This window comes from Desmodus rotundus, chromosome 2 (assembly GCF_022682495.2).
Source record: "Desmodus rotundus isolate HL8 chromosome 2, HLdesRot8A.1, whole genome shotgun sequence".
Classification (NCBI taxonomy): domain Eukaryota; kingdom Metazoa; phylum Chordata; class Mammalia; order Chiroptera; family Phyllostomidae; genus Desmodus; species Desmodus rotundus.
In genome coordinates, this window is record NC_071388.1 from 72,648,411 (window position 1) to 72,670,060 (window position 21,650).

General features: G+C 35.5%; 1 protein-coding gene and 1 pseudogene across 1 annotated transcript; one reads left to right on the top strand and one right to left on the bottom strand.

Moving 5' to 3' along the window:
• Positions 1–3,901: 3,901 nt before the first annotated feature.
• LOC112302575 (ADP-ribosylation factor 4 pseudogene) lies at positions 3,902–5,053 on the bottom strand (annotated as a pseudogene).
• Positions 5,054–14,350: 9,297 nt separating this feature from the next.
• CSNK2A2IP (casein kinase 2 subunit alpha' interacting protein) lies at positions 14,351–16,728 on the top strand. The gene has a single exon (XM_024558166.3). The coding sequence runs from the start codon at positions 14,412–14,414 to the stop codon at positions 16,560–16,562; it is 2,151 nt and encodes a 716-aa protein (XP_024413934.3). The 5' UTR covers positions 14,351–14,411; the 3' UTR covers positions 16,563–16,728.
• Positions 16,729–21,650: the final 4,922 nt, after the last annotated feature.

Here is a 21,650-nt window from a genome sequence, read left to right on the forward strand (position 1 = left end):
ATCTTTGTGGCAGGCTTGAGATTTTGCCTGGAAAACCAAATGACATAATGTTTTTTTGTTTTTTTTAATGTATAAAGTACCATGCAGTCTAGGTTAAAGGGGAATGAGTGGGATGCACCGCTGTTATAAGTTGTTGATGATTTTGGCAGAGGTGTGTATAATTTTGTTTATGCTTGTTTCTGTAACAATGACCTCTCTGCAACTCTGGTGGGTAGTGTGCAGACATTGACAAACTATATATTTTCTAAAAGGTCCCCCCAAAGAGAATTTTCCTTTGGGCTAACCCCCTCCCTCCTTTATTTCCTTCCTTCCTTCCTCTTTCATCTTTTCCTCCCTCCCTTTCTTCCTCTCTTGCTTCATCATTTTAATATAATTAATTAATGAGGAAAAAAGGGAACAATTTTCATTTCATTTTAAGGACTTCTCTTGTTTTAACCTCCTGAATTATTCTCCTTAAAAAAATGGGCACCTGAGGTTTTCCATCACCCAAATTGTCCTTCTGCTCTGTCTCTGATATGCCATCAATTTTCCCTGACGTGTTTTTGTCCTATCTAGTAATATATTTGAGTGTTGCCCCATTCCAAACAACAGCAGTCAGACTTCTTCAGCAATAACCTTTTCTGTCTCTTGACAGTCAAGTACTTTAAAGTCTGCTCACTGTGATGGCTCCACTCTACACACATCACTCTTCTGGGACCATCCTTTCAGTAAGTCACCAGTGGATGCAGTGACTTGTTCTCAGTCACCATTCCCAAAATATGTAATTTAATTTTATTTAATGCCATTAAAGATTATTTCCTGGACATTGAATATTTCCATTTACATTTCTCTTTCTTATTACTCCTTTCCTGTATCCTTCACGAGTCTTCCTCCTCCCCATCCCTCTCCTCCTTCCTCCTCTTTCTTCCCAATGTGTTACTCAGAAGTTCTCATAGTGTAAGCTCTGCAATCTTTCCTTTTTCTTTTCCATTTTCTTTTCCACTCCTGAAGTCATCTATTCTTCATTTCCAAAACACATTCTTTTTCATTTTGCTGCTGTGGCCTGTAGTGTGTACTCTCTGTGCCTGGCTTACTACCTCTTGTTTGGGTTTAGGCTGCAGATGCCCTAACCATTTTCATGTTTATATACCTATCAACAATGGCTTTAAAATAGCTACTTGAATTGAATTCCCCAGTCTTCCTTTTCCTGTGCCCTCAACATTTCAGACAACTGACTTTGAGTCCCCCAAAGTACTTTTCTGGGTGGACTGTGCAGGGATATTACCTAAAAACATCATGACAACAGTGGGTACTATGGGTGGGAAAGAAAAAATGCGAGCAATTTGTCTCACTTCACACCAGGCCAAGTTCCCCCTTTTTACCTCCACTTTCTAATCGCTTCCATTTTCAGACCTGAAAAATGGTAGAATTTTCTCAGAACCCTTATCTGGAATAGAAAGTGATAAAGCTCTTTTCTGGAAATGGTAGCTCAGAAAATATATTTTTCTGTGTATGAGAGAGAGCATAGTCTTCTCAGGATTTCTACCCCCCCCCACACACAGAGAATGAAAGTAACATATAGTCTCCAAGATCACCTAGCATGACAGTAGCTCAAGTTCTAGTTTCTAAAAATAATTGAAATAGCCAGATTTTTAGTTCTCATGAAACTTCTCTTGGTGAAAGTCATTTTCACATTTAAGAATATGTGTGCATTAGGGTACTCTATGAGAGAAAGGGTTCAGAGAATGTAGCCTTGAAGCTTTCATCAGACAGATTCTCCTGGGTTTATATTTGGGGAAAGATAACAGCTGAATGTCTGAGCTCTGTCTACAAGGCAGAAATGTCAGGTACTCATGTCCAAGGACTCATTTCTGCCTGGACATAAGCCTCGGATTACAGAGATTTCGTCTAAAAGTCTTCCATAGACCCGAGTCAGACCATTTGATGCAGTGGGTTCCCACAAGAGAATTATCCTCTCAGTGATCAGTCCTCACTCTGAGCTTTGGTACATTAAGAATTGACTTCCAAGAAATTATCTAAATGCAAATCTCTAGAACTGCAAAAATATTAATATAAGATTAATGGTACTTTAGATGGTGAGGGTTTGGCAGGTGGGTGTCTGTTTAATTTAAACAAACCCAACAATTGTACAGATTAAAAACAATACTAAATTACTCCAGACTAACACAAAACAAAAGAAGATTAGGGATTTCATATTCTGAATATTAATTCAAGTAGAAATTCTTAAAAATAGTCTACACATAATAAGAATACTGGGTATTTATAAATACTAAGCCAATCTTTACCAATTTTTAAGGCATCTTTGCATTATTTACATTTTTTTATTGCATGGGTTGCCTGAAAGCCCACAGTTTTTATTTATACTAACCTAGAATTATGCACCCAATGTTCACATTTTACATAATCATAAAACATTTATTACAACCAAACAATGAACAATGTACAATACTATTAACTGAACAACAGCCTATGGTAGAAATTCACCAGTGTTTTCAGTGATGTTTTTCTGGTGATCTGGAGCTACTCCACATGACCACATTCCCTTTAGTCACTCTGCTTAGATTTCTCAAATCTGTCACAGTTTCCCTGTCTTTTCTTGGTTTTCATGACTTTGAAAACTTTAAAGAGCACCGGTGAACTAGTTTGTAGAATTTTCCTCATTTTGGGCTTGTGTGATGTCTTTTTCATAAGATTGGGTTTATGGATTTGAGGAAGTACATTTAGTTATCTTTTTTAAAGTATTAATGGTTTTGGCTAAAATTTTGTTTGAAAGTTTTGTGTCTATCTGAGAAATATTGGTCTATATATTTTTTAAACATTTAAAAATATTTTTGTTTGAATTTGTTATCAAAAGTAATGCTTGATTCTTAGGATGAGTTAAGAAGTCGTTCTTCCATTTTAACTTTCTGGAACAGTGTGTGCAGAGTTGGTGTTTCTTAAATGCTTGGGAGAACGCACCAGTGAAGCCACCAGAGTCTGGTGTTTTCTTTGTGGGAAGGTTTTAAACTCGAATGCAAACTATTTAATAGACATAGGGATCTTCAGGTTTTCTATTATTTTTACTTTATAATTTTATTAAGAATAATTTCAAATTGGTTATGAAGAAAACTTATTCATTTGAGTTTGAGGCATTTTTGAAAAAACTCTTAATGAATATATGCTCACCAATAAATAGTAAAACATCAGCAGAACTATCATATACTGAGCAAAGAGTCAGGCTGATACCAAAAGCAACATGCAGCAGGAAAAACATACACTATAAAGAAAGACAATCTGCTGAGCATTCAAAATCATCTCAATATGAACTCTTTGCTACCAACACAGAACTAATTAGCTGTCAAACCTGAAACACACTGAAGTAAACTTGGTTGATGGAAGCCAAGAGTCAATAATGGGGGAAAAAATAAGTTTCCTAGTGCAAGATATCTCAATAGTGTTTTGGAATTTCCCTGGCTGGTATAAGCAATATTAGAAAGTCTTTTTGGCAAGTGAGAAAAATAAATACAAATGGAATGCTACATTTTTTATTGAATTAGCAGACTGTCCCAGGAATGATAAGGGTATCAGTAAAGTAGCAATGTGATAATTTTAAAACGTTATTTGTTGTGGGCTCAAAAAACACTCAAAATGAATTTATTTAAAGGCATCATAATAGCTAAATCTAGGTATTTAGGTTTAAGGGAAGTAAAATTAAAAAACACCCCTCCACCATGTTAAGGAAAATTTCTATAAAACAGAACATATTGCTAAGCTGCAACATTATACTTGGTAAACAATAACTGGTAACAAAATAAGTTTAAACACTGTAATATTCTGCCCAAACCAGTCCCAGATAGTTTAATAACCAAGATACAAACTAAATTTGTTTAACAAGCCTAGACCAATTGGAACGTGTCCTTGGTCAGACACCCAGTTCCACTGAAGGTTTTAAAAGCTCATTTGACAGCCATTCAAGTCCCTCATGCAGAGCAGTTCCTTGTGGAACACAAATGGCTTGAACATACCATGTTCTCTTAGAAGGAGACTAAAGACCTCATTTATCTGTCATTTTACTGATGGCCATGACACTTGGCAAATCCTGGTTGTTTGCAGAAAGTGGCAACACTCTATCTTGCAACTCATCTTCCTGAAACTTTTTTTTTTTTTGCAATTCTTTGGCTCCTTCCTGAATTCTTTCACGATCATTGCTATTCACCACAAAAATAAGGCCCTGGGTATCCAGAGATTAATGCCTCCAGAGATGCCTTATTTTACCTTGACCACCAACATCCTATGCTATGAAACAAATGTTCTTTTTTTTTTCTTTTAATATATAGACTTTTTCCTTAAAAGATAAATTTTAATATATAGAATAAAATGCAAGATTTTATTTTTCACTTTCCCCAAATTTGTGCTTATGAATGCTTTTAAATCTGACCAGGAAAGTTTACATTATTAGACCAATGGTATGATCAAGTCTGGCCTTATCATAAATCATAGAGGTTAACAGAATTTACCTGGAAAATCTATTACATTTTAAAGAAAGATTTTATTTATTTATTTCCAGAGAGAGGGAAAAGGAAGGAGAAAGAGAGGGAGAGAAACATCAGTGTGCGGTTGCCTCTGGCCGGCCCCCTACTGGGAACCTGGGCAACCCAGGCATGTGCCCTAGACTGCAAATGTTCTTATATTGTACGATTTCTCGTTAAAACCAATGATACGAATGGTTTTGACTATCTCTCCTAACTTCAGTTTATACAAAATGGTCGTCTTGCTAGCAGCATCCAATCCAACCATCAAAATGCTCATCTGTTTCTTGCAGAAGAGGCGGGAGAAGAGGGAGGAGATGAGGCCCATGGTAGCAGAGGCACTTGCGGTGGGCAAGAGCATAGGCTGTTTGGAGCTTCCCGCCTTCTTTCACGCTCCCTGCAAACTGAGGGACAACAGCAGGGTCTGAGGAAGAAAGAGGGCCACAGGGACGGGTCTCTAGCTGGCACATCAAACAAAGGTCCAGGACAGGAATTAGCAGGGTGAGGACCTGAGAGACAACTTAAGCGGTTGCTCAGGCTCTACCGCTGACTTTGGCTGTGCCAGTCACGTGGCAGCTGTGGTGGCTCCGGCAGCCTCCAGGCCTCTATTCTCCCATGAACTTTGTCAATTTGCATCTTTCAAGAAATATGTCCTTTTCATTTAGGTTGTCCAACATATAGACATAATGCTACTCACAGTATTACCTTATTATTATTTTTAATATTGGTAGATTTTGTAGTAATGTCAGCTCTCTCCTTTCTCATATTTGTAATTTTTCTCTCCACCCCACCCCTGCTGATATGTAGGGCTAAAAGTTTTCATTAATTGGTCTCTAAAAACCAGTTTTTGTATCCTTGTCTATCTTATTGATTTGTATTATTTTTCTTTTGGGTTACTTAATTTTGGTTTAATATACTCTCTTATTTTCAGCTGACTAAGGAGAAGCTAGTGTCATTGATTTGAGAACTTCTTTATTTTGAATATAGTCATTTACTATTACAGATGGCTTCCTCTCCTAAATTTTGCTTTATCAGTATCCCACACAATTTTTTACATCTATTTTAATTTCACTTATTGCATCAGAACTTCTAATTTTTCTTTGTCTCCTTATTTGATCCATGGGTTATTTAGAAGTACATTATTGACTTTTATATATTTAGTTATTTTTCACAGATATTTCTGTTATTGATTCATAATTTTAAAAAAGATTTTATTTACTTATATTTTTTAGAGAAAGAAGATAGGAAGAAAGGGAGCGAAACATCGATTATCTCTTGTACACACACCAGGGGGGACAGGCCACAACCCAGGCATGTACCCTGACCAGGAATCCAGCTGGTGACACTTTGCTTTGTGGAGTGATGCCCAACAACTGATTTTAATTTAATTTTATTGCCAAATCCAAGAACATACTATGTATGATTTGAACTCATTTAAATTTATTGAGGTTTGTTGTATGGTCTATAATATTTTGGTGAATAGTCCAGTACACTTGAAAAGAATGTTCTGGAATGAACTGTTCTGTGAATATGAATTGGGTCAAAATAGTTGATAGTGTCTTTAAAATCTTATATACCATTACTGATTTTCTTCTTGTTTCTTTCTATTAGTGGAAAAGTTATTGCAATTTCCAATTATAACTTTTCTATTAGAAATATATTTTTTAAAAGGAAATAAAATGAAGGTGCAGGGACTATTTGTGCAATCAAAAGGGAAATAAAAGATACAAAAGAGGAGATCTGGCCAAGATGGAGGCATAGGTAGAAACCCTTCATTTTCTCGCACAACCAAAAGGAGGATAACAATCAAGCTAAAATCAATTAACAACCATAAGTGCCAGAAAATCAAACTTCATGGAATTCTGACAACCACAGAATTAAAGAAACAGTCAAATAGAATAACCAGACTGGCAAGGCGGCAGATGGAGAGAAACCTCCGTGAGGCAGTGGACCACGTAGGCGGGGCTGACTTGAGGGGAAACAGACTCAGAACTGACTGTGGGCTACAGTGGTTGCCCAGGTGGGAGAAACTCCCAGTCTCACACTAGAGTTCTTTGAAAAGTGGGCTAGAGAGGAGCAGGGGAGCTGCACTCTTCCCTCTCTGGCCCCTCCCCCACAGTCAGTGCTGCAGCGCAGCAAGGAGGGTTGCCCTGCCTGGGTGAATAACTAAGGCCCTGCCCCCTAACAATTTAACAGGGGCCCTGAGCAAAGAAATATGGCCCAAATGAAAGAACAGAACAAAACTCCAGAAAGAAAGCTAAGCAAAGAAGCTATAGCCACCCTATCTGATGGAGAATTTAAAGCTCTGGTAATCAAAATGCTCACAGCACTCATTGAGCTTGGTTGAAAAATGAAAGAACAAATGAAAGATACCCAAAATGAAATAAAGCAAAATATTCAGGGAACCAACAGTGACAGGAAGGAAACCAGGACTCAAATCAATGATTCGGAACAAAAGGAAGAAATGAACATCCAACCAGAACAGAATGAAGAAACAAGAATTCAAAAAAGAGAAGAGAGTCTTACAAACCTCTGGAACAACCTGAAACATTCCAATGTCTGAATTATAGGGGTGCCAGAAGGAGAAGAACAACAGCAAGAAATTGAAAACTTATTTTAACAAATAATGAAGGAAAACTTCCCCAATCTGGCAAAGGAAATAGATTTCCAGGAAGTTCAGGAAGCCCAGAGAGTCCCAAAGAAGTGGGACCCAAAGAAGAACACACCAAGACACATCATCATTAAGTTACCCAAGATTAAAGACAAAGAGAGAAGCTTAAAAACAGCAAGAGTAAGGGAGAGAGTTACCTACAAAAGAGTTCCCACAAGGCTATCAGCTGATTTCTCAAAAGAAACCTTATAGGCAAGAAGGGCCTGGAAAGCGGTATTTGAAGTTATGAAAGGCAAGGACTTACATCCAAGATTACTCTATCCATCAAAGCTATCATTTAGAATGGAAGGGCAGATAAAGTGCTTCCCAGATAAGGTCAAGTTAAAGGAGTTTATCATCACCAATCCATTATTATATGAAATTTAGCTAAGAAAAGGAAGATAAAAACTATGAACAGTAAAATGACAACAAACTCACAACTATCAACAAATGAACCTAAAAAAGTAAAAGGAAGAAAAACAATAAAAACAAAAACTAAGCAAACAACTAGAACAGGAACAGAATCAGAGAAATGGAGATCACATGGAGGGTTTTCCGTGGGGACAGGCAGGGAAGGGATGGGGGAGAATGTACAGGGAAGAAGAATCGTAATTGGTAGGCATTAAATAGACAGGGAGAGGTCAAAAATGGTCTAGGAAACAGAGGACTCAAAGAACTTATATGTACAACCCATGGACATGAAGTAAGGTGGGGGGATGCTGGAGAATTGGGGAGTGCAGGGTGGAGGGAGGGATAAAGGGGGAAAATTGGGAAAACTGTAATAGCATAATCAATAAAATATACTTCAAAAAAAGAAAGATACAAAAGAACCAGACATAGCAAACTGTTGTCTTTCTTGGATTACTAGGCATTCATATTGCTTTTCTGTAAAAATTTTAAGTAATTGCTCATTTTTTCTAATAAAATATTTGTGTTTTTATTGAATTGTAAAAGCTAATTTTATATATTTATGGTCATATATCCTATTAATGTTGATATTTAGGAAAATTCTTGATCCATAAATCATGACTTAGTAAAGAATGACTTCACTGAACTTTCTGAATTATATTATTGATTATATTATTTTTCTATACTACAAATTGGTTCTTATAGTTATGTATATTTTTCTTTAATGCATTGGCCAAATATGCCTAAGTGATGTTAAATTGTAGTATTGATAGTGGATGTGTTTGCCTATTACCAATTTATAATGGGACTAACTCATATTTCAGTATCAACTGAATGATTTTATTTTGCTTTCATATTGATGTTTACTTTAATTAAGTATTTTTTTAGTAATTTTTGAACTTTATGAGGAATGGTGATTATATATTTAAAATTACTTTTTGAACATCTATTACAATTTATTTGTAAATTATGAACATAAATTACAATGTTTCTTAATAATTATCATTACATTGTATGAATAAGATCTGTTGGTGACAGTTGATTATTTTGTTGTAATATGAAATTAAATGTTTTATTTTATTTAGGACTTTGCATATGGAATAATTGATATCATTTGATTATTTTTCTTTTAATTTTGAACTATTTTTGTCATATTTTTTACATCAGAATTATGTACACCAGTTTTATTAAAACTAGAATAGTTTTATGTCATAGTCTGAAAAAGTTCATAACATAAATATCTCTTCACTGAAAGTTTGAAAAACTGCAACTTTAAAAAGAATTTGGACACTGAGACTACTTATAAGTTCATTCTTTCATAAGTGGTATTCATTTTCTTCAATAGTTGTAGCTTTATTCAAATTTCTACCACTTCTTGAGTTACCTCTAATGTTTATAGGCTTTAGGAAAACATACTCCTTAAAATAGGAATGTCATTTGAGAAGTCTGAAAGTGGGAAAAAATTAGAAATGTTATTTTTCTGTATATTTGTCTCAAATAGATTTTTGTTAGTTTCAGCTGTTCCGTTTATTTCTGTCCGTATGACAGCAGGATTTGCATATTCTCTCTTTTTTTTTTTTTAGTTTTCATTGCATCTGTGTACCAGAACTTCATTCATCTTTTAATGTTTCCTGTTTCAGTGCAATTTTGTGTCAGGTGTATCTTTTCAAATTAGCATCAAGTTACTCATTTTAAAACTTATTAGGGTTAGGAAACATAGAAAAATACAGATAGCACCAATGTTAGAGCTGAATTTTCACTATGTGAATTCACTCATACGATCTTCATTCAGGTCAAGGAAAACAACATTGTCACCACTCCAGAAGCTTAGTGTTCCCTCTTAATCTCTACTTCCTCAAATGTATCATTATCTTGACTATTAGCACCATGGTAAGTATGAACTTATTTTGCTCTTTCATATATAAAATTATGAATTATTTTGTGAGAATATGATTCTTTTTGTGCAATATTTTGTATGTGAGATTTTTCCATGTAGTAGTATGGTGCTAGATTTTCTGTTAGTTTTTATTGTTCTAGTACATGTATTTTGGTATAAATATCCATGCATTGCACACCTGTTGGAATTTAGCAGTGGAATATTTTATATATATATAAATTATTCAAATATATATATGCATATATATATGAATTAATTAAACACCAATTCTTGGCTTTGTCAATTTTAATTTTACTTTAGTCATATTCTGATAATGTATAGTAGTATCTCTCTGTGGCTTACATATGCACTTCACTGGTTTCCAATGAGGCTGAGGTTTTTTTGGGGTTTTTTTGCATATCTAAGCATCTCGATATCCTCATTTGTGAACTTGTTCAAAGGCTTTGGCCATTATTCTAATTGCATTGTTCATCTTTTTTTTCCAAACAACATGCAAAATATATCATGGGTAGAAGTCTTTTTTGTATGTATGTTTTGTAGATATTCTTTCACATTTTTTATTTGCCTTTACTCTTTCTAAATAATGGTATGTTTTTATGATTGGGAGTCCTTAATTCTAATTTATCAATTTTTAATGGTTATTGTTTTTCATACTTTGTTTATTAAGTCCCTGCACACCTCAAGGTCATGGAATTATCCCATATTACCATTTAGAAGCTTGTTAGTGTGCCACAAAGTATACGGTGGGCTATGTCATGTGCCCCCCTCTTTTAAGCATTGGGTGTCACACCACACAAAATTCAGCAATCATAAGTAATTTCAGTGTTTACAACTCATGCAGAAATAAGCAAAACAAAGGAAATCCCTGAGTGAGCGGAGAGAGTGTCTCTTGGATATCTGGTAGAGGAGAAGGAAGAGAGTGAGTGAGTCTATTAATCTAGATGAGATATGCTGACAGTATACCCTGAAATAGTGGAATTGGATAGAAAAAGGTGGATTACTGATAAATAAATTCAGCAAAGTATCAGAATACAGAATTAGTATCCAGAAATCAGTTGTATTTTTATATGCTAATAATGAACTATCAGAAAGGGAAATTAAGGAAACAATTCCATTCCCAATTGCTTCAAAATGACTAAAATATCAAGTAATAAACCTAACCAAGGAAGTAAAAGACCTGTACTCAGAAAATCATAAGACACTGAAGAGAGAAAGTGAAGAAGATATAAATAAATGGGGTCTTGTTTTTAAATTCCTATAGCTACCATATATCTTTTGACTTGAGCATTTAAGCCATTTACATATAAATTGATTATTAATGGATACATAATTGTTGTCATCTTATTTTTTTTTTACGTATTTTCTTCTGTTTTCTTTTTTTCTTCCTCTTAAAGCAAGCACTTTAACATTTGTTGCAGTACTGGTTTGGTGTTAACAAACTTTAGTTTTTTATTCTCTGAGAATCTTTTTATTTCTCCTTCAATTATAAATGATAGCCTTTCTGGGTAAAATAGCCTTGGCTATAGGTTCTTGCTTTTCATTACCTTGAATATTTCACGCCAGTCCCTTCTGGCCCAATATGTTTCTGTTGAAAAATCCAATGACAATCTAATTGGTGCTTCCTTGGAGGTAACTATCTGGTTTTCTCTTGCAGCTTTTAAGATCACCTTCTTGTTTTTAAGGTGTGCCATTTTAACTGTGATGTGTCTTGGTGTACACCTCTTTGGGTCCATCTGGTATGAGACTCTCTGCACTTCCTGGACTTGTATGTCTTTTTCCTTCACCAAGTTAGGGAAGTTTTTGGTCATCATTTCTTCAAATAGGTTCTTGATCCCTTGCTCATTCTCTTCTCCTTCTGGTATCTCATGATGTAGATGTAGTTATGTTTCATGTTTTTCCCCCAAATTTTCTTAATCTCCCATGATAAATTTTAATTATTGTTTCATTTTGCTGCTCTCCTTGGATGTTATTCTATATTGTCTTCCAAATCACTGATTTGATCCTTGTTTCACCTAACTTACTGTTTATTCCTTCTAGTGTATTATTTATTTCAGATATTGCATTTTTTATTTCTGACTGGTCCTTTTTTTATGGTTTCTATGTCTTTTTTCATGCCATTGAGTATCCTTATAATCATTACTCTAAACTCTCTGATAAATTACTTGCCTCTGTTTCATCCAGTTCTGGCAAATTCTCTTGTTCTTTCCTTTGGGGACCGTTTCTGTGTTTTCCAATTTTGGCTGCCTCTTTGTATTTGTTTCTGTGTATTAGCTAGAGCTTCAAAGATTCTGGTGCGGATCTATGTCAGAAGCTGCCTGTGACTCACCCTCAGAAACCTTTTGGAGCTCTTGGCAATCCACAGCTTATGTCTCCTTCTGCTGGCTCTGGTCATGTGCTGAAAGAACAGAACTGCACACCTTGGGCAGCTTTTATCAGCACCAGACCCAGGGAAGGATCAGCTAAAAGTCTCTGGGAACTCTGAAAATCCACCTTTGCTGTTAGGCTTAATCATTAAAAAAGCATCTGTCTGTATTCCTTTGCAGCCTGGCATAAGTTCCACAGTGAAGTGAGAGGGATTACTGTGAGTGGGACTATTGCTTCCCCTCAGGCTGATGCTCCTTGGAGGGGAGAGTTCTAAGAAAGGTGATATCTGCAATATGGAAAATGATTCAGCACAGGGATCCTGGTGGTTGCCCCTTCAGCTCTCTCCTGAGAGCTACCAGCCCCAGAGACTCCTCATGTGGCTCCAGTTCATTCTGTCCTCACTCTGTCAGAAAGCTGGGTAAGTGGCTGCAACCAAAATTTTGTGCATTGGCTCTTTTTTTTAATAAAGATTTTATTTATTTATTTTTAGAGATAGGGAGAAGGGAAGGAGAAAAAGAGGGAAGAAATATCAATGTGTGGTTGCCTCTCACGTGCCCCCTACTAGGGACCTGGCCTGCAACCCAGGCATGTGCCATGACTAGGAATCAAACCAGCGACCCTTTGGTTTGCAGCCCATGCTTAATCCACTGAGCCACACCAACCAGGGCTGCATTGACTCTTTAGAGGCTCTCTGTATCTCCAGCCATCTCTTCTTGGTGGAAAGAAACCCCCACTTCTTTTTACAGCTGGATGTTATCTGTGTTTCTTCCCAGGCTCTGGTGTTGCAGGTTGGGGAACCCTGCAGGGGTTTACAACCTATACTCCTCAGCAGGAACCCCCCAGCCCCTGAAATACCCCTCTAGAACTTCAGCTGCCACTGGTGGGAGCCCAGCCAGCTCTCTCCATCTTCTCATTTCCTACCAGTCTCATTGTGGTGAGGTGGTTCTTCTGCATGTCCTTGGTTATAAGACTTCTTTCCAGCTATTGTTCACTTGGTTATTCAGGATTATTCTTCTATTTGAGTTGTAATACCAGTTTGGTCCTGGGAGGAGGTTATTGTATCTTCCACCTACTCCACCACCATCTTGGAACTTCTCAAAGATACTAGTTTTAAAAGGTAGTAGTCAACATTTTCAAAAGCTGTAATTGTGACAAATAAGAATAAGACATAAGAATAAGAATTTGTCTTTCATTAACTGGCTTATTTCATTTAATATAACATTCTCAGTTCCATCCATATTGTCACAGAAAGTAGGAGTTCCTTATTTCTTTCTTTTTTTCTTTCTTCTCTGCAGTATTCTATGTGTAAATGTACCAGTTTTTTGATACACTCATCTACTGATGGGCACTTAGGCTGTTTCCAGCACTTGGCTGCTATAAATAATGTTGCTATGAACATAGGAGTGCATAAGTTCTTTTGAATTGGTGTTTTGGGATTCTTAGGGTATGTACCTGGGACTGGAATTGCTGGGTTACAACAAATACCATATGATCTCACTTATAAGGAGAATCTAATGAACAAAATAAACTAATGAGCAAAATTGAACCAGAGACATACAAACATGAAATAGACTGACAGTGGCCTGAGAGGTGGAGGAAGGGGGGGATAATGGTGGAAAGAAGGGGAAGGGATTAGTCAAAGAACATATGTGAATGACTCATGGACCTAGACAACAGTGTGGGAATAGACTGTGGGAGTGGGGGTGGGCTGAGTTGAGGAGGGCAAAAGGGGGAAAATTGGGACAACTGTAGTAGAATGACAATAACAATAAAAATAAAACCCATTGGAGGGCTCTGTGAGCAATAAAAAAGACTAAAAGTATGCAATAGACTTTCACTAAAATTAAGCTAAAAGATAACAATGATGGGTAATCAAATTTAAATTGAAAACCAACATTTCAGAACTTCTATTTTATTTTCCTCTAAGATTTTATTTCATGTATCAAACATGAAGTAAAATTTTATACATACATATATATATATAATTTACTAAAGCAGTAATTAAAAGAGTACCAGAAATAGTTATCTTATATCCTAGGCACTATTACACATACACACACACAAAAATTTAGTCTTTAGCCCAATTAATTAAATATTACATTCATCTATTTTACAGATGGACAAATGGGTTCAGATAATTTAATACAAAACTTTCATATGGAGTGGCCAAGGTTTAACATAAAGCCTGTGTTCTAGTCACTATAGCAAATTGTTTGTGAAAATTATCATCTCTATCAGGAGCTCTTCTGAACTCTGTTCACTATTTTTTTTAACAGGAATTACTTTCTCAAGAGAAAAAAGTCTAAGAAACTACAAAGAAGACGGGAAAAAATCTAGGAAACTACAAAGAATAGGAGAATCTAATTGTGACACTTTTTTTCAACCATATCTACAACTCAATTTTGAGACACTTTGTAAATATTTGGGAATTACCAGAGAGTTGACAAGATAGAAGTTACAAACTATCAAAGACTTTGTTTAAAGTATCCATTGCCCATGGAATCCAGCTAAAAGACTCTTATCAGTTACTAAACTATCTCTACAAACCAATTGCTTTCAAAAATACCTCTACCACTATCATAGAATGGTGCCACTAGCATATTATTATCAACGTGTTGCACCTTTAGAACACTCTTACCAACTGGGCACAGCCGACTCATTAACCCATCAGCACACAGGTAAAAATCTAAATCAACCCAATACTCAGTCTTTGGTCAGAATACAACCTGATAGCAATCACGTTTCAACACCTCCACCAAGCTCCAACCAGAAGGTTCAGAGAGTCTCTGCCAACTCTCAGGCTACAATTTCACAGGGCTTCCATAACAGGGTTTTGAAATCACTATTATCCCAGTCCAAATGTCAGTCTCTTCCTTCACTAGACCTCCACCAGAGAACTTCATCGCAGCCTAATTGGAGCTTTCTGAGCTCACCTTTGTCCCACACCAAACCTCAAACAACATCTTCACTTGACCTCAATAAATCGTCATCATCACTGGAGTCCGATCAAATAGATTTGAGCTTACAATTATCCCTCCCCAAATCTCAGAATACAATTTCCTTAGACCTTTGCTGTAAATCACCTTCACTGAAGCCTAATCAAAATGTCTTAAGCTCTTCATTAATCCCCTTCAAACATGAAGAAACACCTTCCCTAGACATTCACTGGACATCTTCATCTTTGGGACCTAATCAAAGAGCCCTTAGCTCAACTTTACTTCAGTCCAAGCCTGAGAAATTACCTTCATTGGACAGCCTTTGGACATCTTTGTTAGAAAACAATCAAAGATCTTTGAGCTCACCGTCACTCACCTCTACACCTCAAACAAATTACTTGCTTCAGAAATCACCTTTGTTGCAGCCCAGTCAAATGGCTTTTAGATCACCGTTACCTGACCCCAGACCTCAGACACCACCTGTATTGGGCCCTAATCCTTATGTTCTGAGTTTACCATCATCTAACTCAAGACCAACGAAATCACCTTTATCATATTCTGTCCACCAGACTCAGAGTTTGCCATTGTTCAAGCCCAAATCCCAAAAAGTTACATTGGATCATACTTCTAGTACTCTGAGCTCACCAGTTTGTGACTCCAAGTTTCAAAACACCTCTTCACTAAATGAAAAACACAAAGTCACAGGGCCATTTGGTTTGGTTTCACCCCATCTCAAACCAAATGTCTCAGGTCAATCATTGTCAAGTTCCAAAAACATAGCTGCTACAACACGGGGATCCAGAATCCAGAGCAAAAGCAGTTTTGATCTTTCTGCAAAGGCATATTCAAATAAAGAAATTCCATGGACTTTAGATTATATTTATCCTTGTATTGTTAAAGGTGGAACTGTCCCTGATGATATTGTAAATAAAATTATCAATTCTCTCTCCAAGACCAGAATCCACAGGGATCTCTGTAGGCAAATTCTGTTTCGAAGAATGAGAGGAAAGCCAAATCCTCATCCTGGTCCCCGCCTTTCATCACGTTATGTGGTTTGCTTAGCTTGTGCTTCCTGCATAAAAACTCAGTGTAAGCATCTCACGGGAAAAAAAGATCCTCGCAGTGCAATACTGTCTGTCATACCAACACCTGAGCCCAATTCTGAGGGAGAAGTAGAGATGAAATTAGTTTTTATTCTTTCCCTACCAGAGACTTCTTTCTCATCTTGTCTTCCATTCCCTGTGAAAGAAAATCAACCTGATGAAGCTCCTGAAGAGAGTCTTGAAGGAATGAAGAAGATATCACAGTTTCCTCCTTTTGAACTTGATAACACCCATGGGCTTAATATGAGGAAAACATTGCTGACAGCAGCCCCTGGAAACAAAGGTGTAAGCCAACAGACCCAGACCATTGACTGGCTGCTTTATGTTAAGGAAAGTAATTCTCAACTCCAGACTGGGCTTCCATCCTCTCCCTCTTCCATATCTTGCTCCTCTTCCTCCTCTTCCTCTTCTTCCTCTTCTTCCTCTTCCATTGCTCCCTCCTCACCCTCTCCTTACAAAGAGTCTACCACATCCAACCTCTCAGGTTGTGTGTTCACCAAGTTAGTTAGTTACCACCGGTTGCCCCCGGGGATCTCCTGGCTTGAGTTTATATGTAGCAAAAACTATCAGTTACTTTCTGGAAAAACACACCAAAGTCAATCTCCACCTCCCCAAACAAATCCTGTGAGGAAAAGCACCATAGTGAAAGGGCCCAAGGGGCCAAATATACTTTTCAAATTCTTCCAAAGTAAATGAGAGACTTCCTGATTAAATTACCTTTTTGTTTCTTTGAAAGCAATTGATTTCTTAGTTCTTTGAGACTGAAATTTGATTTCCTATCATACTTATTAAAATTCTTAGTAATGACTGAATGGGACTCTGGATTTAGCTGATGATGCACCTAGTGAAGGGGAACTATTACTCTGAGGTCTATTTCTTAGTTAACTAATGAACTATGATTCCTAGAAACCAAAACCAAATCTTTTGTTTTTACTGAATGCCTGGCTTAGAATAGCCATTATATAATTATTGTTAAATTAATCATAATTAGACATAGACCAGAGATACCTTATTCGTCTTGTCAAGAATAGTATTCAGCTCATTGTTATTCTCTTTGCTCATAAGATGTGATAATGACAGTATCCTTCAGCCATATATACTAACCTGTTTCCATATCTCTAAAGAAACTTCACATCATGTTTAACAGTTAAGAATAAATAGAGATAATCTTTTCAGTTATGTGTTTCTAGGGAAAATTTTTCTGTGCTGGGATTCTTCTCTGCTCTGAAATCCAACGAATTATTTAACCTTAACAAATCTCAGGAAGAATAACTAACTCGTACAGATAATCCTACCTCACTCTGACTGTGACAATATTAAAATAATGGGCTCTAAAGTCATCTGTTTATCACCTTCAAAGAGGGTAATAAAAATGTTTAAAAAATGTCTTTGTTCCACTGGATCTGCTGGTAATGGAAGAGAAGGGAGTTGTCTTACCTACTCCCCTTAAGTAAGTATCTCTACCTCCATATTATCTCTTTTATACAATGATGACTCATAATTCTGCCTCTACACACCACATCTTTCTGTTCACCAAACTACACTGTGGTCATTTCCAATTACACAGGCATCTCAAACTCACCATGGCCAAACCCAACTTTATCATCTTCACATTTACAATTTATATCTTTACATTTACAGTCCTTTGCCCCTATGTTCTCAAATTCAGTTTAGGTACCATTATCCATCATAATGTTTGACCGGTTTTCTCATTGCCTGCTCCTATTCAAGTTCATGAGCTCATGAGATAATAAGGCCATAGGGCCTTATTATCTGTAAAATTCAGCCTTCCCCCCCCCCCAACCCCATTGTTACTCTCCTAGTTGTGGTCACATCTATTTGTCACCTGTATTAATGCAATAACTCTTAAACATGCACTTTAACTTTTGAATGCATATCTGAGACACAAATTTGATAATGTCACTCCACTGCTTATAATCCTTTTATCATTACACACTGTTTTCTGGGGGGAAGTCTAAATTCCTTTTATGATTAACTATTATTGCCTCTCAAAACTGATTTCTTATTCTCTAGTCTGTTACTGGATGCTTCAGCCACACTCAATTCTTCACCATGTATAAAATGTGACAAGGCCTTTCTTACATTGTACTTTCAAATTAATAATTCTATTGTTCAAAAAGATCTTCTCATCTTTACATTTTTATACCACAAAGCTCTATTTTTGTCTTTCTTGACTCTTCTTGGAAATCCTGTTCTGGGCCACTTACAGACGGATTGGTTGGCCTTCCCTAGTACCATGAAACTCCGTGTTCACTCTTTGCACTCCTCTTACCTGCATTATGAAGCAATCATTCATTGTCGATCTTTATTCACCAGGCTGAAAACCCCTGTTCACTATTTCTGTTGTTCTTAAAACCTAGTCTTTGGAGTAAAGTAATACTCTAAAAATACATTTGTTGGTATTAAGTTAATACTATTGAAGCTAGTCATCTTTTTTTTTCTCATCAAAGGACATTTTTTTATTGCTTTGAGAGACAGAAAGGGTGGGGGAGAGAGAAAAAGAGAGAGAGGGAGGAGACAAGAGGAGAGAGAAGAGAGAGAAAGAAACATCTACGTGAGAGAGAAATACTGATTTGTTGTTTTCTCATATATGCCCCAACTAGTGATCACACTGAAAACCTAGGCATGTGCCCTGACCAGGAATTGAACTGGTGACCTTCTGTTTTGTGAGACAACAGGCAACCAACTGTGCTATGCCTGGTCAAGGCCAACATTCTTACATTTTTTTAAAAGCAAACATATTGTATTAGATTCTCTCAGATATTATGTAGGATACTAAAATTATATGAACAACTATTATAAAGATAGAATTGTGGGTATATCAAATGGTTGAAAAGGAAAAACAAAAATAAGACTTGTCCAATTAGAAAGTAGTATGAGCAGAAGTTTTTGAAGTTGTTTTTAAAAGGATTAATGAGAAAACAAAATAGAAGGATTAATCTAAATTCAAACATACCAGTCATTGAGAAACAATACATGAAATAAACTTGCATATTATAAATACATTCAAAATAGAATTTAACAATCTAGATAAATGTTGCTTTCCAGTAATCTGCCTAAAAAATAAAGGCAATACAAATTAATACAAAAGAACTAATATTTCTTTTTTTTATTTATTTAGACTTTAAACAGGCTTTGAATTTGTAATTTTGACACCTCTAAGATGTCTTGGATTCTTGAACAACTAAAAACTAATTGTTTAATTGAAGGGATGAAGAAATCATTTCAGTTATAGGAACTTTGTCATAAAATCAAGAGAAAAGACAAAAAATTTCCATCAATAAAAATATGCTGAATTCAAAATTCTATATTGATTATAATTAAAGCTGTTTTATTTATTGTTTTATTCCATTCTATGTATATATATTAAAATATCTGTGCTCAGTTTTCTGAGGCAATTAAATTAAAAAATACAATGCATCTTGTTGTTAAAATCATTCTGTACATGATGCAAGTGTTATAAATCACTGCCAGTTTATAGAACTTGTTGAAAGAGAGGAGACAATGAATGCAATGATCTTGTGTCTTTACCAATTCCTGTTGGTTGAGCTGTGAACAAATTAAAACTTACTGCGTTGTTAATTCTAAATTTCCATAAACAAAATGGATGCTTGCCAAGTATTCAATAATATAAGGCAAGATGGCAGTGTAATTTATATATTTCATCGATATGACACTGCATACAACAAGTGGAATTTGTAGTACCAAAGATAGGAAAAGTTTATATGCAATCCAGTTAGACCAGTAGAGAATTTATGTTGAAATGAAAACTTTTCATAATACAAGTCAATAATAATGACTACACATTTTCCATCATGAATTAATAGGCAGACTTTAATTGTATTTGACAACCTTATGTAAATTTTCCACAGAGTATAAAAGAAAAAACTGAAGAACACTGATCTGTGTTGATGCAAGTTAAGAAATATACTTAACTTGGACAGATGTGTTGAAACCAATATTCAAAATAAATAAAAATTCTTCTATAAAAGATAAATGCAACTTTAAATACAAATACTAAAGCAAAATGATTTTTGATAATTAATCCAGTTATTTGAAACCTTTGTAATATTTTAAGGGCAATTTGCATATATAAATGTACTTTTAAACTATAAATTTATCAACTCTAAATACAGATCAAATATGTGTGATGAAAATTTAGCATCCAAATTGAGATGTGTTATAAGTGTAACACACACACCAGATGTCAAAGAAGATGGCACACAAACTGTACAATATCTCATTAGTAATATTTATATTGGTTACGTGTTAAAGAAAATAGAGTATTAATGCTAATTTTACTAGTTTCTTTGTTCTTTTTTATTATGGCTACTGGAAAATTAAAAATGAGATATGTGGCTCACTTATATTGCTATTAGACAGTGTTGGTCTAGGATAGAAATAAGACAGGGATGTTGAGTATCTTGAAAACTGCCATTTCTCCACATCTAAGACAAATATGCTTGGCATATGGTTGGTAGTTAATAAACACGTCTGAGTAAAAAAAAAGAGTGGACTGTGTTAATCTCTATGGAAATTTTATGGGATGTGTAAACTGAACTATGTATTTTTACTCTCTCTGTCTTTGTCTTGCTTTTTTTCATTAAACATGATTGTCATGAAAAATGACAACAGTTATCCCTTTTGGAGGGATAACTATTATTAATAATTTGGTATATCATTCCAAATTGTTCACAGCTATCACTCTATTCCCCTACATTTTTGTTTAAAACAATTGGCATCGTTATATACACACTTAGTTTTTACCTGCTTATATAGTTTTACAAATTTTGATTGTAAAGTAGTACATGCTTGTAAAATTCACACAATAACCAAACATGTACTGTAGAAATCCAGCATTGTTTCCCTCTTAAAAATTTCTTAAATTTTAATATACTGTTCCATATTTTATCTATGCAAATGTAAGCATATTTAATTTTTGTAAAATAAGTGATGTACTAAATATAATGAGTTTATTTCTTCACTGTTATCTGCCTTGATATTGGAAGAATTAATCTCAATTTGCTTTTTCAGTCAGTCCCAGAAAAATCAACCTTGGCCAATACTTCCATCCTGTATGGTACTTCCTTTTATAGCTTCTCTTCTTACCCCTGACCAAAATACTAAAACCCTTTCTCAGAGCCTTATGCTATAGGCCATCTTCAGCAAAATTTCCAGTACTGCATGGCCAACTCTCCTTTTATTGTGCCCTTCCCAGTAAGCTCACTGGCTAAAATCTAGTTCTCTCTTGAGGACAATGAATCCTTCAGGATTTTTCTTCAACATGGCTTATTCAACTCTTTTTTGAAATAGAGGGGTTTCACTTCTTGATTATCATTGATGTTTCTAAAACATTTTCTCTCTCTAAAACTATATATTTAAAACTATAAAACTATAAATTTTTATATAGGTATATTCACATATACATACATACGTGTGTGTGTGTGTATATATATAAATTTGAAAGAGTGTGAAAGTGAGTCTAGAATAAAACAGGTGTAAGGATTGAGCATTGGGACACTCCAATATTTAGCTATTACAGTAATGAGGAAGCAAGTAACAAATAAGACTGGGAAGGAAAGAAAACCAGTAGCATGTAGTACCAAGTAATCCAAGTAAAAATGTCTTTCAGGAAAGATGGGTTAATTTATTAATGTACTCCTGCTGAAAATACAAGTAAGATGAAGATAAAGAATTTTACTTAGCAACAAAATGGGCTATAATGTCCTTGAAAATAGTACAGTAACAACAGTGTAGTCATAA

What these genes read in the sequence shown, in the direction of transcription:
- CSNK2A2IP (XM_024558166.3), top strand. Translation starts at nt 14,412, where the DNA reads ATGGTGCCACTAGCATATTATTATCAACGTGTTGCACCTTTAGAACAC.